We start from the raw sequence: 16,483 nt of genomic DNA on the forward strand, positions 1-16,483 counted from the left end.
GTCGGAGTGAGGCGCGACGCTGAACGAGATGTTGCAGTTGTAAAGCTCTATTCACAGGGCCTGGCACCTCGTGGGAGCTTCGTGAGTACAAGCTCCCGTTTGAGTGACGTCCGCTCACGGGCACTGGGGGGATTTCAAGAAAGGAGAGAAAATCGTGGGCTGGATTAGTCAGGGACTAACAGTTGTTTAAATGTATTGAAGATTTTCTGTGTGCCAGGCACCCTTGTGAGCCTGTTAAATGCATTTCATTTGAATTCTCACAACAACCCTGTGAAGTGGCTCCTATTATTACCCCATTTTACAGCTGAGAAAACCGAGGCCGTGGGCCATGATTTTGCCTCGGGTCACACAGCTGATAGAGTAGGCAGGCCAGGATTTGCACCCACGCAGGAAGAAGCCCTTTAGGAGGCTGAGATTAGCATATGAGTCAGGACCGTCAGCCGCAGGGCACAGACTTACTCACACCCAAGCAGGGAAAGGCTTCCATTACCGGGAGTTTCAGAGATGCCCCGTCTCCAGGTACAGCTAGATTCGGGGGCCTAGACAATGACCTCAGTGTGCCATCCCTCTGTCTTCAGCTCTTTGTTCTCAGGCAAGCCCTCCCCCGCAGGCAGCAGCTCCTGACCCACATCCTACCCCGTAGCATCTTTCCATTGAACCACCAAGTTCCCCGGAGGCGTTTGATTGGCCCTGCCTGGTCACGTGCTTGCTCTGCGGGGGTGGTGGGGGTGGGGGTGGTGTCAGGGCAAATATTCCCCAAGCCCCCTGGTGGGGAGGGGTAGATCTGGGCACAAGCAAAGTCCACGGGGGAAAAGTAGACTTTAGACGCAGAGGGAAGAGGGCTCTGCTGCAGAGATGGTCTATGTTTTTCAGCGATGCAGCTCGAGGACTTGAGATGGAGTGGGAGGGGCTCTTACGATGATGTCACCAGGACTGTTTGGTTTTTTTAAAATTTTAAAAATTTTTATTTATTTTTGAGAGAGCGTGAGCAGGGGAGGGACGGAGAGAGAGGGAGACACAGAATCAGAAACAGGCTCCAGGCTCTGAGCTGGCTGTCAGCACAGAGCCCGACGCGGGGCTCGAACCCACGAACTGAGAGATCATGACCTGAGCCGAAGTTGGACGCTCAGCCGACTGAGCCACCCAGGCGCCCCAGGATCGTTTTTGATGGAGCAAGGATTCCGGTTTGGGGCAATTCTGGTTTTGTTTCTGGAAGAGAATCGTTCTGTGCCGGCCCTTGTTGAGGTGACAGCAGCGGATGACGGCCTCAGTGCTGGTGGGAGCAAGCTTGGAGGAGAGACTCGGGGTGATGAGCTGGGGAGGCGCCGAGGAGGCTGGGGCTGGTGAGGCAGCCCGGACCCGTGCTGCGGACGCTGCGGACGCTGCGGACGGTGTGGCGGCGGGGTGGGGGAGGTGCTGTGGCAGGGACGGCTCGACGGTGCGTGCGCGGCCTGCGTGGGCTGTCGAGGGAGCCCGCGTCGCGATGCGCTTAGGGACTTAGGGACGTAGGTGGCAGAGGCCAGCGCAGACGCGCTTTGGGAGGAATGGAAGGGGCTGTGCTTGGCGGGAGTGATGCAGAGGGGCGATGAGACGTTTGGAGAGGGGTGGGGTGGGGGAGCAGGGAGGGAGGTACCACTTTTAGAGCTGGTGATGGAACTGTGAGTGGGTGTGAGGAGCCGGTCATGGTCTTGCTGTGGGATGTGATGCTTTCACAGAGCCACAGAGGTGGAAGGGCTTAGATGCGCTCACAGACGGGGATGGAAGCCAAGGCAACCAATGGTTGCAGTGGGGAGGCAAGCCCTCATGCCCTTCCCCATTCCCTCTTTAAAAATAGTTTTTAGGGGCGCCTGGGTGGCTTAGTCTGTTAAGCGTCTGACTTTCGCTTAGGTCATGATCTCGCGATTCGTGGGTTCGAGCCCCGCGTCGGGCTCTGTGCTGACTGCCAGCTCAGAGCCTGGAGCCTATTTCGGAGTCTGTGACTCCCTCTCTCTCTGACCCTCCCCTGCTCACGCTGTCTCTCTCTCTCTCTCCTAGAAATAAAACATTAAAAAAAATAAATAAAATAAAAAATAAAAAAAATAAATAAAAAATAGTTTTTAAATGTTTATTTTTGAGAGCGAGAGAGCGCGCACGCAAGTGGGGGAGGGGCAGAGAGAGGGAGACACAGAATCCAAAGCAGGCTCCAGGCTCTGAGCTGTCAGCACAGAGCCTGACGTGGGGCTCAAACTAATGAACGGCAAGATCATGACCTGAGCCGAAGTCGGAGGCTTAACCAACTGAGCCACCCAGGCGCCCCATACAATTCCTGTCTCATTTCCTCACAGCAGTACTTGCACATCATTTAAGAAGTCAGGACCAACATCACGTCACCAAAGAGATGCTCCTACCCTCTTCTTCTTCTCAGAGGCAACCGCTTTTAGCTGTTTCTTCTAGCAATTTTACATCTCACGTTTCTGAGGAATGTGCATATTTTTGACTCTTCCATTTTAGACATTTCCCATTGATTTCCTATTTAGTAAGTGGGAATGCGGCTCCCTTACACGGCCAGCCTTTCTGCTCCTAGATAGTTCTGTGGTGGACATACTGTTAGCAGTACCTTCCAGTGCTCCTTCAAAAATGTTTTATGCACATATGAATGTATGTGTATGTATGCATGTGATAGGTGGGACATCGCAACCCCCCCCCCAAGATGGACACATCCTAATCCCCTGAACCTGACAGTGACAAAAGGGACTTTGCATGCAGGTCTGATTAAGTTAAAGATCTTGAGATGGGGAGATTATCCTGTATTTTCTGGGTGGGTCCAGTGTAATCACCAGGGTCCTTAGACATGAAAGACAGAGGTAGGAGAGGCAGAGGAGATGTGATTCTGGAAGCAGAGTCAGAGTAATTCGATGAGAAGTGAGAGCCTGGCCGTTGCTGGCTCTGAGGATGGAAGGGGCCATGAGCCAAGGAATGTGAGTAGCCTGTAGGAGCTGAAAACGTCAAGGGAATGGATTCTCCCTAGAGCCTCCAGAGAAGAGTGCAGCACTACCAACACCTTGATTTTTAGTCCGGTGACCAGAATCTTTTTGAACTTCTGGCTCCCCGAACTGCAACATAACACATTTGTGTTGTTTTAAGCCATTAATTTTGTGGTAACTTGTAGCAGCAGCAACAGGAAATGCATATATACATATATACGTATGTCTGTATCCACATTCATTACATGTGTGTATAGCAATAGTTTCCTTTTTTTTTTCCCCCCACTGAAGTTAACAACGATCTGGTTTCTGGATCTGCCTTATTTCCTTTGTAATTTTTGCTAATTGCTGCCGCACCTTCTAGTAGCTGTTGGTGTGGCTTTCCGCAAGGGCCGCCACATCTAGTATTACCTGCTCTAGACCCAGTTTTCAGGTCCTTGCTGCCTCGCTGCGTGGCGTGGCGTGGGTGCCATTCTGCGACTTCCTTTTGTGGTCCTCCATGGCACTCCCTCTGCATCTTTCAGGTTGAAGATCCCGTTTTCTGCATCTCGCCTTCTTCCTTCTGTTTGGTTTATGCCCCCGTTTGGAGCACATCGTCCAGCGTCCAGAACAGGCACCTGTCAGTATCCGAGTCTGTTCAGCTCCTGAGTTCAGATGGCAGAGTGGGAACAGGGAGCGGCACCTGTAGTCTTGTCGGATTAAAAAGACCGTTCAATGGTCAAGGGCACGGCAACAACAACACTCAACAGGCCCAGGGCTTAGGTCATGCTGCTTTGAGCTGAACAGGGACCCTCGATGGCTTCCTCTGGCCTCTTCCCACCTCAGTCCCGGAGATCCCCTTCCCTTGTGTCGTGTGTCTTAGAGGCCATCTTCTCGTGTTCCTGAGAGGAGTGTCTGAAGATATCTTTATTCTCCTTAAATGATGATTAGGCTGCGTAAAGAATTCTAATGGGAGAATTATTTTAAGAATTCCAGAGGTATTGGTCCTTTGTCTTGTTTCCCCATTACCGTTGAGCAATCCGAAGCCATTCTGCTTCCAGAACCTGTGTATGTCACTTTTTTTCTCCCTCTCTGCAAGATTTCTCGATGCCAGTGTTCTGAAATCTCACAGTGATGTGCCTTGTGGTGGGTCTGCTTCCCTCCCTCGTGCTGACATTCGGTGGCGCTTTTCAACCAGGTCACTCACATCTTTCAGTTCTGGGAAATGCTCTTAAATTATTTGGTAATTTTCTCCCGTTTTTTAAAATTTTCTGTAACGCCTGCTTTTCAGATGAAACTTCCGGACCAGTTCTCGAGCTCTCTTTCCTATCCTCTCTTATTTCCATTTTTCTCTTCAATGTACCTTTGGGTTGAGTTCTGCAGCTTGCTAGCATGATTCGTACCTTCCGCAAAACTCTTTAGTTCTCTGAATGGTCTTTTCAAATCGCCACATTCTTGTTTCATGAACGCGGTGTCTAATCTGCCTGTGCCCGGGGTCTGTCTTTTCCAAGTTGTGCTGTGGTTCGGTTTGGTTTGGGTTTATGTGTCCTCGTCTCTGTCTTCCAAGTCAGAAGCTTCCCTCTGATGTCTACCGGTCCATGATTGTCCCTTACAGGATTAAGCACCGGGGACGAACAAGCTGATTGGAAGCTCTGTGTGTGATGCGTGGCCTTGCTACGTGGCAGGTCCACACCGGTTCACCTGAACAAGCCGTTTGGACACCATTTGGGTTCTGGCGGCAGCATCTGTGTCTGTAGGCCTTTCCTCTCGGACTAATGAGATTCTCCAGAGGAGAAAGTGGGGGCCTGGCTGCCTGGTTCTGGGAGCCCAGTGGGGAGGAGCTTGGGGCACTCAACATCAGTACTTAAAATAACCTTCATCTTGATTTTGATGTATTACTTTTGCTCTCAGCTGCACTAGTCAACTCTCTGTGCAGAGACCCCTCTGTTTTGTGCTCTCCGGAGAGTAAACCTTCAGACTCCATGGGGACGGGGGAGTCTAAGGCTTTTACTTCCTTCCTTCAGCCCTTTTCATTTTCATTTGTTCATCCCCGTCGCCCCTGGTCTGGGAGGGACCTGAAGCTCCTGTCTCAAGACTCATTTAAGGATTCTTGTTATAAAGGAGGTTTGATTTGATTTGATGTTGATTTGAAATCGGTTTTGTCTGAAATTTGGCGATCACAAATTTCCCAGAATTTCGTCGGCGGTGTCTCCTCTCTGTTCAGCCCCATCCTGCGACTGTATGTCTTCAAAGAAAAAACAAAAAACTTTTTACCAAGTTGGATTCAGGTGGTAGTGAAATTTGAGATGCGTACTTGAAACCCCAGGCCCCTCCCACAAAGGGTTTGTAGCTGGAGTAGCAAAATCACTGTGACCAGGTTGGCTGTGATACCCAGACACTTTTTTTTAATGTTTATTTATTTTTGAGAGGCAGACAGACAGAGCACGAGCAAGGGAGGGGCAGAGAGAGAGGGAGACGCAGAATCTGAAGCAGCTCCAGGCTCTGAGCTGTCAGCACAGAGCCCGACGTGGGGCTCGAACCCACGACTGTGAGATCATGACCTGAGCTGAAGTCGGACGCTTAACCGACTGAGCCACCCAGACGTTCCCCGCCGCGACATTTTTAGGATGGGATTCCTGAAGCATTTTTAAAAGATGTTATATACATTATTTATGGCCACTGCGGACAGTTTGAAGTAGAAAGGAGGAAATAGATGCTGCCTGTCCATGGTGGGAGGCTTCTAGGCATGGATTTTTCTTTGGTGGTGGTTTTTGTGGCACGGCCCTTGCACGGGTGAGAAGGAGGCTTCAGCGCCTGGAGCGGCAGAGAGCCGAGCTTGGCGAAGGACCATCGTGGCGGACACGTGCCTCTGTGTCAAGGCTGTGGGCCCGGGAGCAGGGCTGCCTGAGAGAAGGAAGCTGCAAGGGTAGGTGGGAAGCCCCGTGTCAGTCCTGGGGCTTGGCCACCACAGTGGGGCCTCTGGGGTGCAGTGCGTGGCCTGCCGGGCCCTGTGTGGATGTGATTCTGAGGAACACTTTCTGACAGATCTGTTCCGTTGAGTGACACGAAGGAACCTACAGGCTGACCCAGGTCAGCTGAGTGTGTGGTGAGTTCACACGTGCCGCCCAGATATCGGGGGGCTATGTGGAGGAAAGAGCATTTCCCATCCTTTCTGGGGTATCTGCCCTCAGGGTCAGTGCCTTGTGATGTTCTGCTTTTCCCTCCTACTTCCTTCCTCTTTTCACTGGCAAGCAGAGGTTCTCTGAAAGGGTTTTTTTTTTTTTTTTTTTTTCTCACAGAAGCTCCGTGGATGTTTCTGGGCCTCATGGCAGTGTTGGGATGAACATCTGGTGGAGGGTTATCTGCTGCTTATTTGCTTTGCACCTGGGTCTTCATGGACTCCATTCTGGGGCTCTGGGGCTCCCAAAGGTGTCCCTGCCTTGTCTGCTTCTCCCTTTGCCCTTGGACCCTTGACGGCTTGGCAGGGAGGGGCTGGAAGACACTTTGTAGATCACGTAGTCCAACTCACCCATTTAACAGATGAGGAAACCGAGGGTGGGAAGTCTGAGTCAGGACTAGAAGCCACGTCTTCTGACTCTGAGTTCAATGCTCTTCCCAACCAGACTCTGCCTCTCGTGACTCCCTTATACTTTTGAAGGTTTTGATGTGGTGGGGGAGGGGGTTGAGGGCCATTGGGCATGTGTGAGCTAACAAATGGGGTGCGGGTTTGAGGGGGGATCGCTGGCTGGTAATGGAGAGAAGCCTTATGGACCTTTGGGTTGGACCAGTTCTCTAATGGGCTCTCAAGGGTTGTTTCTGTGGGGCAGTGTAAGCTGGGGGACAGAGCTTCACAGATGGCTCCCCCCCCAGAGTGTGAGAGAGATCCTGATTCAAGTTTCTGCTTTGACCTAGGACATGGGCAAATCGTAATCTTTTTGAACATTAGCTTCCACTGTTAACATGAGATACTAATAGTACTAGTAGCTGCCCCAAGGAAGGAAGGAAGGAAGGAAGGAAGGAAGGAAGGAAGGAAGGAAGGAAGGAAGGAAGGCAGGCCTGCCTGTCACGTGCTTAGTACCGCGTCTGACACTTAAAGCAACACTCTCTATTGCCCTCTGTGTATTCATGTATTTGGGCAGCAAACGTTCCTGGAGCTCAGTACTGTGCTGAGCTTACCTGTCTGTGTCGCACCTGGGGTTTCCTTAGGGTTTACCTGTGGCGGCTTGGAGCACCTGTGGCCTGTCGGTACCTTAACTTACAGTCCCTCCTGTGCTGGCCTTAGGGAGGCTCCTCCCAGCCCACCCCCTCCCTACACACCGTGGGCAGAGCCCACCTTCCAGCCTGCTGCTGCGCCCTCCCTGGGGAAGGGGCTGCGCCTGTGGGAGACCCAAGCCCGTGCTTTCTCCAGTGCCTGGTTTTCCAGGGAGCCTTGGCTGGAGGGGGATGGGAGAAGGAGCCCGAAAGGGAGGGGAAGCCCGGGAAGCTGAACGGGAACTGGAAGGGGAAGGGTGTGGGTGGGCCCAGATCCAGCTGCCTCCTACTTTGCCTCTTCTGCCAATCCCCTCCCCGCGGGCGGGCGGGTGCACTGGAGGCAGGGGCTTGGCTTGGCTGGATTTCCTGGGAGGGGGGGGAAGCCGAGAACTCTGTGTCTCTGAGCAAAGGGGGTTGAATTCGCAACACCCCCACCCCTAGCTGAGGCCTGCGGCGGGGGCTTTGTGATTTCACTGGCTTGAGGCCCACACCTGAAACAGGGAAGATGAAAAGCCCCTAAAATCAAGCAGTGTGCGTGCGAGGGCCCCCTCAAGCCCACCAGTTTCCCCAGGCAAATGGGGCCGATTTGTGGGGACTGGGGGGGAGCAGCCTCCAGGTCAGTCATCAGAGTGGCCTTGGCTTCGGCCTCTCCCCACCACCGGGGTGCCCTCCAGAGAGCACTGCAAACCTAGGCCTTCGGCCCGCAGCCCGAGTTCAACCCCAGCTCGCTCTGCGCCCAGGCGCTGGTCCTAAAGTGAGCTGACATTCATTTCACATCCTGTGACTGCAGCTCACTTCCTCCACGTGGTGGGAGCGGTGTGGGGGCGGGGGCGTGAAGGGAGGACAGATTAGAAGGAAAATGTAGCGGGGCTGGGGACCTCTGGGATTTCCCAGGGGGGGCTGGGTGGGAGGGAGGGTGCGGGAAGCTTTCAAAGGAGAGAACAGACGTGAATGAAGAAAAGGGAGGAGGCAGGAGGCAGCTGGAAGTCCCAGAAGTGGCACCCACTGCGCCCCAGCAACGCGGAGGAGGCCGCGGGGAGACTGCTGCTGCCTCGGAGGCAGGAGGCGGCCCTGGGGGAAGCCAGGCAGGACCCTGGCAGCTCAGTCTCTGAGTTCCCCTACTCTCTGGGGTGCTAGTTTGGCCGGAGCTGCCGGTGAGCCTGGGAAGAGGAGTGAGGTCAGAGGAACAGGCCTCACAGGCCCCGGGGCTGAGGTGGGGGGGGGTGGTCAGGTGGGACCTGGATGGGGGGGTGCCCTGCCCTGCTGACCCCTCTTGTCTGCCCCCCCGACAGGTGGAGCCACTGGAAGCCCACACGCCAGGCAGCCCGAGTCTCCCTCAGCACCAGGATCTATGTCTCATTTCTAACTCCTGATCACGAAGACCACGATAATTCCTTCCCCAAAGCCCAGCAGCCCCCCAGCCCCGCGCAGCCCCAGCCTGCCTCCCGCCGCCCAGCTGCCCGCGATGCCCTCCAGCGGCCCCGGGGACACCAGCAGCTCCGCTCCGGAGCGGGAGGAGGACCGCAAGGTGAGCGGCTGGCTCTGCCCAGGGCCCCCTGGGGAAGGGAGGGCCCGTCCCCGAGCAGTGGTGATGTCCATGTGCTGAGCGCTGGACCGCGCAGCTCAGCCTTCCCCCTGGGCGGTGGAGGGGGTGATGTCCCTGTTCGGGGCGATGGCTGGTAGAGGTTCAGCCCTGGTGGTACAGTGGGAATTTGAACCACGTGCCAGGTTCCAGGAGCCAGGCTTTTAACCTTCCTGGTGTCTGCGCAGAGGCTCAGGCCCTGGGTCTGTACAGCGTTGGGGGTCGGCCTTGCAGCGTGTCCCTAAACCCAGATTCCTTTCTGGCTTGGCCTCCTACCAGCCCTGTGTCCTCGGGTAGGTCATTTTACCTGTCTTAGCTGCCTCTGCTTCCTCAGGGTATTCAGTAGCTTCTGGGAGGCCAAAGACCAGGTCAGGGAGGCTCAGTAGATGTGAGGCCGCGTGAGGGCTCCTCCTCCCATACATGGTGATACCAGTCATCCTGGAGATGGTGATTTCCTGCCCCTCACCGCCACCCCGGGCTCTGAGTGATTGTCACTTCTGACCGTGGAGCCAATGACCTCCTTGTTTTCAGAGCCTCATGAGAGGTGACTTCATCACCCTCTGATGAAGTCCAGGATGAGCCTAAATCAGAGGAGATCCCAGCAGACCAGTCGGGACGCCTGCTGGGTCCCAACAGGCTGCCTTGGAACCTCAGCAAGCCGTGTCCACCTATAGGTAGAGCCACCCTGAACCCCCAACAATGGGATTCTGTGTCTCCCCCATCAGGGAAGTGGTGAACCCCACCGCCACCCTTCTGGGGAAGCTGTGCCAGCCACGGGCCTTTCTGGGGTGTCCTGCCTGCCATGCCCTGGTCCCCACGGTTTCCTCTGTCTGCTCTCCTTTTCCTGAGCAAGGAGTGAGGGGTGGTGATGCTCGGCTGGGGGATATAGTTTGTCTTTCTGGAACCAGAGTGGACACCTGCATCAGGTGTGGGCCCCCTGGGCCCTCTGAGGAGTGTCCCCTCTGCTTGGCCACCGTCAGGGGCAGCTCTGAGACTGTCTCACTGCTTATCCTCCCCTGTGCGTGCTCAGCTCCTTCCTGGGCTTGCTCATTCTCAGAGCCCGTTTCAGTTTTCTGAGTGGTTTCCATCCGTGCGGTTCTTGGAAGCAGCCCTTGAAACAGGTGGGGTGGGCCAGGGGCAGACGGTGAGGATGCTGAGCCCAGCTACTCAGGGGTGGGTCCAGATGAGGGCCTGGTGGCTCAGAACCTCTCCCGCTACCCCACCTGTGTCAGTCCTCGTGCGGACATACACACAGGTGTGAGCACAAAGCCTGGGCGCCTGCCTTCCCAGTCTGGAATCCAGCAGAACACCCTGGTTGGGGGCGTGTATGCAGCAAAATGGGGAGAAAGTGCTTGCCATGGCCCACTGAGCCAGGCTTCTAGGGGCTACTAGTCCCCTTCTCTCTGACCCCATGGAAAAAGAACAGGTGGTCCAGGTCATTCTGTGGGCCTTCCGGGCCACTCCTGTCTCAGGTGGCGGTAGACCTACGCCCCGCCACCACAGTCAGGGCCACCTGCGGCCAGCCACCTGTGCTCTTGAGTGAAGCTATGGGTAATTCCCTCCCCACCCCCAGCTCTGCTTTACTTCTCCGTTGGGTTAGGTGACCCTGGCCTCCCTAGGTGGTCCGACACAGTCCATGTCCATATGCTCACAGTTGGTGGTCAGCTGCCCCCCCTCCCCCGAAGGTGGGGACAGTCAGGCCAGATGCCTCTGGTTCCTGATCTGTGCCGCCCTGGAGAGCAGAGGCTCTGGCTCCCTCACATGGAGACCAGCAGGTCAGGCTCTCTGTGATGACAGTTCAAGATCGAGAAAGAGCACTGGACAGAGTCAGAAGTCCCTGGGCCCAGGCCTGAGTATGCCACTTCCTGAAGATGTGACTTCAGGCCATCCGGGCTTGCATTTGCTCAGCCGTGAAGTGGGGATCATAACTCTGGCTGTGCCTGTTTTACAGGGTGGTTGTGGAAGTCAGATGAGGTCATGGGCATGGAAATGCCCTGCAAACAGCAAAGTCTGGTCCAATTATGAGGGATTACGATTGCTATTATTATCTACCCATAGTAACTGTTCTGGCTCAAGCGGCAACACACGCACACCCGGCCCCAGATCCTGGTGCTGATAGAGCTGCCGATAGATGGGGGCCGGGGCCTGGCGGGGGCTCCTCCCCAGCCGCCCACGCCCACAGCATGCATGCCGGCTCACCTGGCACACCTCCCTGGCACCTCTGAGCTGGCTCGCACAGCTCCGGGGAGCCACCGGGGAGGGCGGGTAGAGACACCGACGGCCGCCCACGGCAGCCCCAGAAAGCCAGGCCTGGGGCAGAGGCGCCATGTCGCTACAGAGGGGGAAGATGGGCTTGGGTTGCGGCCCAAGAGGCCTGGCAGAGTCGCCGGGGCACCTGGCACGAAGGAACCACTTGGTGAGCCAGAGGGAGGGGGTGTGGCCACGCCCTGGCCCCTGCTCCACGGGCCCCATGTGCCCCTCCAGCCTCCGTCCCGGCCACGCCTCCAGGCACCTTCCACTTGGGTACTTCCTGGAGCTGCTGGGCCTCTGTTTACGCGGCTTCCTCTGCCGGTGTGCCCGCTCCCTAATCTTCACTGTTCCTCTCTGATCAAGGCCCTTGCTTCTTTCAGTTGGCCTTGAAGTATAGTTTGTAGTGGGTATGTGGTTCCCAAAACGGGACCCCCCCCCCCTAAACTGGCAGCACCAGTGGCACCAGGAAAGGTTAGAGATGCACGTCAGAAACTCTGGGGCTGGGCCCATCAATCTGCGTTTTAACCAGCTCTAGGGCATCTGGGAAGTACTGATGTGGATGAGATCAAGGGGGAGGGCAGGCCTGACTAGCCTAGAGTAGGTGCTCAGGAAATACACGGCAGACAGCAGAGCAAGGAAAATGAGGGGCATGGGACCCTTCCACAAGACAGCAGCCTGGGGCCTGGATTAGGCAGGCCCAGTGCAGAGCCGTGGGTGGTGGCCGAGATGGAATCTTATGCACTGGGAGTGCATAGAGGGGTCTGCCCCGCACCTCTTCTCCCTGTGGCCCCCCTACCTTGCCATCCATATGTTCAGTGGGGAGGGAGCTGCCTGGGGAGGCTGGGACCATGCAGATTTTGGGGGCAGAGCTCTGGGGTTCTCCCCATGGTGGGTCAGCTGGGTAGATGTAGCCACATGGAGGGAGGGGGGAGGCTGGCCTTGTGGGAAAATGGGTGTGTGTTGGTGGAGGTGAACAGCAGGGAGGCCCAGAGCCAGGGTCCTGGCTTGCAGAGGAGCATGGAGGTGGGGTACCAGGCCCTGAATGGAGGGGAGGGGAGGGGCAGAAGCAGCAGGAAGGGGTTGGAAAAGCCTCCTCAGCTCCCCAAATATGAGTCAGTATCTGGCCACCAGTCCAAGCCCCAGGCTGGGCCCCGATCATGTCCGTGTCGCTCCCCTCTTTCTTTCCTCTGGCCTCAGAATCACAGCAGCCAAGATGCTCTGAGCGCTGACTGTCTGCCAGGTGCTACTTGAAGCTCAGTGCTTTGCATTATCTTGTTTCATTCTGACCATTGTTCCAGAAAATAGGCTGTATTCTTTTCACCCTCCATCTTATTAGTGACTAAATGGATGCTTAGAGAGGTGAGGTCACTTGCCTAAGGTCACACTGCTCATGAGTGGCTAGCAAGTGGGCTTGGAACCCAGGCCGACTGTGCTCTTGGCCTCTGACCATCAGGCTGCCTCCTACAAGAAGAGAGTAGAGTGAGTGGTGCCTCCAGCCATGATGCTCCCCAGTCCTGCCCACATTGCTTCTGCTGCAGGGGCCAGGATGTTTATCTAGACTAGAAGTCAGGATGACCAGGGAGTGCCTTACTCCGTGTGGCAGTGCTCTTGCCCCGGGGTGGGTGTTGTGGGAACTTCATCTCCAGTAAGAATTTGCATACAAGGCTAGTGTGCATGATTGTGGGTGTGTGTGCGTGCACACACAGACACTCCAGACACACGCTGTTCAATGAAGACAGGGCTGTGGACACCCCGCTTCTTACCATTCTTCCCTCCCTGCCTGTCCGCCTCCCTCCTGCACACGTCGTTTCTCTTTCCTTCTCTTCCTCTCTTTCCAGGTACCTTTCCAGGCACCTAGCACATAGTAGGGCTCCACAAGTCTGTCGGATGAACTAAATAAACATTCCTGGAGGACCTAGTAAAGGAAAGGGGGTAGGAAAGTACAAGCCTTGCCTACCATCCTGAGGTGGAGGCCCCTCCTGGGCAGCTGGGTGGTAGAAGCAACAGCGTATTTGTGCTGGGGGAGCATAGCAAGTGTGTGTGTGTGTGTGTGTGTGTGTGTGCGTGTGTGTGTGTGTCCACTGCTGTGGCTGGGGCTCCTCCCTCCACACCTAAGTCCAACTCAAAGGCCTGGCAAGTGCTGACTTCCATTGGGCACTGACTGCTTCCTGTATTCTGGTACACAAACTCAAGGGCACCCTGGGTAGGCTTCCCCCAGCTCCTCTCTCCATTGTTCTTGCTGATCCACAGGTCTGTGGCCCACTCTGGGCCCGCTCTGCCTTTATTTCACTCAGATGCCCACCCGTCAACGCTCAGGGCCGGCTCTCTGCTTTATAATAGTCACTATGGGGGTTGTTTATATAACATCTCTCTTAGTCCATCAAACAGTAACAGAGAAGGCAACTACCTCTTCAGGAACACAGCTGATAAAGGCGCATCCATTTTTAGTTCAGTGGAGCCGATTAGATGCTTGGTCGTGTAGAATGGACGCTTGATGTAAATGGTGCCCACCCCCGAGCTGGCTGGCACCCATGTGTTAGGCTGTGCATTCTCTAAAATTCTCTTTAGCTATGACAGGCATACCTCGGAGATATTACAGGTTCCTTTCCAGATCAGCACGGTAAAACGAATATTGCAATAAAGGAAGTCAAATCCATTTTTTTTTATTTCCCAGTGCATCGAAGTTATGTTTGTACTCTACTGTAGTCTGTCAGGAGTGCAATAACATGTCTAAAAAATTTACGTACCTTAATTTTAAAACATTGCTAAAAATACTAACCATCATCTGAGCTTTCAGCAAGTTGTAATCACTGATCACCATAACAAACGTAATGAAAACTTTGAAATATTGCAAGAATTACCAAAACGTGACATGAAGTGAGCAGATGCTATTGGGAAAATGGTGCTGGTAGACAAGCTTGAACACAGGGTTCTCCGCAAACCTTCCATTCATAAAGCATGCGCTATCTGTGAGGCGCCGGAAAAGGAGGTAGGCATGTCAAGTTTAGGTAACTCGCAGTTGCTAGCTACAGTTTTGAGAAGGTGTCACTCGGACTCCAGAGACAGACCTGTGTTTGCATCTGGAATGTGCTGTGTGAATCCACTGTGTGGCCTCTGAGCAGGGAAGAGACGTTTATATGGTGTGTTTTTAGCACAGGGACCTGGCACATATTAAGTTAGTCTGAGGAATTATTTTGGATAACTAGTTAGCTTGCTTTCTACCTACCTACTCACCTATCTATTTATCTACCTGCCTATCTGCACATTGGTGGGATCGATGCGTTGTAGGCCCAAGGATCTCAGGAGCTTGGGGTGACCATGTGGAAAATGCAGGTGGGGTGTGAATGGCGTGGGTTTAAAGTCCACTGAGAACCTGGTATATGGAAGAAAGGTTATTTCTGGGTCCTCAAAACAGGCCTGAGGTTCCTCTTCCCCTCATGCATTGAATAGAATGCCCCTCCCTGAGGAAAGAGACAGGGAGCCCTAACTCCTGGAGGGAAAGGCATGGCTACCTTCAGAAGCTCAGGTGATGGGGCGCCTGGGTGGCTCAGTCTCCGAGTTCAGCTCAGGTCATCATCTCACAGTTCATGGGTTCGAGCCCCGTGTCAGGCTCTGTGCTGACAGCCAGCTCAGAGCCTGGAGGCTGTTTCAGATTCTGTGTCTCCCTCTCTCTCTGACCCTTCCCTGCTCATTTCTCTCTCCCAGAAATAAATAAAGCATTAAAAAAAAAAAAAAAAAAAAAGAAGAAGAAGAAGAAGAAGCTCAGGTGAGGGTCCCTGGCTAGCCCCAGGGTTTCTCAGGTCCCTTATGCCTTAAATGGTCAGGCCGGGGACAGAGCCCCCTTCCCTGCCAAGAAACACAGGCCTGGGAGGGATTAGCTGAGCTCGGCTCTGCAGAGAAGGGCAGACTGGAGTGGGTTGCCCAGGATGAAATGGGAACGATGACCTTCCTTTCTGGCACCTCGGCCTGGTCGTGCCCTACAGAGAGCCACAGGGCAATAAGGGGTACTACTTATAATCATCCCACTTAATGTCTACACACGGTGGAAGAGCACGTAACAGAGGTTCCTCGGCTCGGCAATTAACTCACTTAATCCTCACAACAACCCAGGGGGCATCACCTCTCATTATTTTAGAGAGGAGGAATTGAGGCACAGGGGGTTAAGAAGCTTGGCAAAAGGTCACGTGACTATGAAGAAAACTCTTGCCCTATGTAGAGTTCTCGCGCCTCCAGAAAGGGGGTGCCTGGTGGGGTGGGGATGAGATGGTGTGCTGTGTAGAGCTTGGGTGGGCTTGGGGTCCACGGAGGGGACACTCTACTGAGGCACTTCTTTATTTTGGTGTTGTCTCTCTCTCTCTCTAAACTGAGTGCTCTATTTGCTTATCTTTGTATCCAGCACTCAGTAGGTGCCAGATAAATATTTTTGAGCACACCCATTAGCCTGGCCTCACGCTGGCCTTGAGGCCACAGAGGTTAACCTGCTGGGCTGCAGCGTGTTGGGTATGTGCTCAGTGGAGGCTCCATTCTAGAAGGCAGTGAGGCCCCGTCATGGTGCATAGGTTGGGGGAGGGCTGTACCCCAGCAGGAGGGCCTGGGAAACCCCAGGCACCACCATTTTGAACCATTTAGCATTTATGGAGCACCTGCTGTGTGCAGATACCAGGAGCTGTGGGAACTTGGAAGGGCCAACGGGACATGCCTGGGACCACCCGAGGACATGGCCTTTTGGGAGGGGTGGGAGCCTTCCTCAGTCTGCGTCACGTGAAGCAGACCTAGCAGTTAGTGAATACTTGTTGAGTACTGTGAATAATTGAAACAGGGCTGATAGCTTTGGGAGGTGACTGAGATCATTAAAGGGGGAATGTGCAGCCATTGGCGGTGCCACTGCACGGCCACTCACACTGCAGCCTCGTCCTCTCTGCCCGTTCTCCAGCAGCGTGCCCTCCGCCCACCTGTCTGTAGGCCCAGCCTGGGAGTGTGGCGCCTGCGAGCACGTGTGTGCGGTATGGTGTGCAGGGGCCTGTGGCTGTCACTCTGCAGGGCTGGGACTCAGGCAGCCCAGAACGGGGCTGGGCCTGGTGGAGAGGCCAGTTGGTTTCATTGAATTCCGCGATCACAGACAGCTCCTGGAGGCCAGCCAGACAGCTGGCCAAGGCTGTACGTGCCTCTTGTCCCAAAGGGTCTGGCTAGATCTGTCAAGTTCATCCCCTCAGCTCCAACACCAACTTGAGACATCTGCTCAACGGGTGCTGGGTCCGTAGGATCCGTCGTCTGTTCTAGAGGGAGCACGTACATCTTGCCGGCTCTCTCTGGGTGGGATGCAGATCTCTTTAGGGGAGGGGTCCCGTGTCTGGGCATGAGCCTCCTGAGACAACTGTGTGGATACCCACGTGTGAGTGCCAGTGTGTGCCTTCACCTTGGATCGCCTGTGCGCTCACGGTTTCCCCGTGCCGCACAC

The 16,483-nt window shown here is 54.7% G+C and overlaps 1 protein-coding gene across 6 annotated transcripts in view; it reads left to right on the top strand.

Moving 5' to 3' along the window:
• Nucleotides 1–16,483, top strand: part of DNMT3A (DNA methyltransferase 3 alpha) — a 98,743-nt gene that overhangs the window by 18,277 nt on the left and 63,983 nt on the right. For 2 of the 6 annotated variants that reach the window (XM_039238282.1, XM_039238278.1), the window contains exon 2: nucleotides 8,486–8,721. In XM_039238282.1, coding sequence (XP_039094213.1) covers nucleotides 8,659–8,721 — 63 coding nt within the window. In that variant the 5' untranslated portion in view covers nucleotides 8,486–8,658. Of the gene's footprint in view, nucleotides 1–5,991; nucleotides 6,049–8,185; nucleotides 8,371–8,485; nucleotides 8,722–16,483 lie in introns of those variants that run through there. The other 4 variants (XM_039238283.1, XM_039238277.1, XM_039238279.1 and 1 more) reach the window with 4 other exon arrangements.

Source organism: Hyaena hyaena, unplaced genomic scaffold (genome assembly GCF_003009895.1).
Source record: "Hyaena hyaena isolate Hyena2069 unplaced genomic scaffold, ASM300989v1 scaffold_138, whole genome shotgun sequence".
NCBI classification, from domain to species: domain Eukaryota; kingdom Metazoa; phylum Chordata; class Mammalia; order Carnivora; family Hyaenidae; genus Hyaena; species Hyaena hyaena.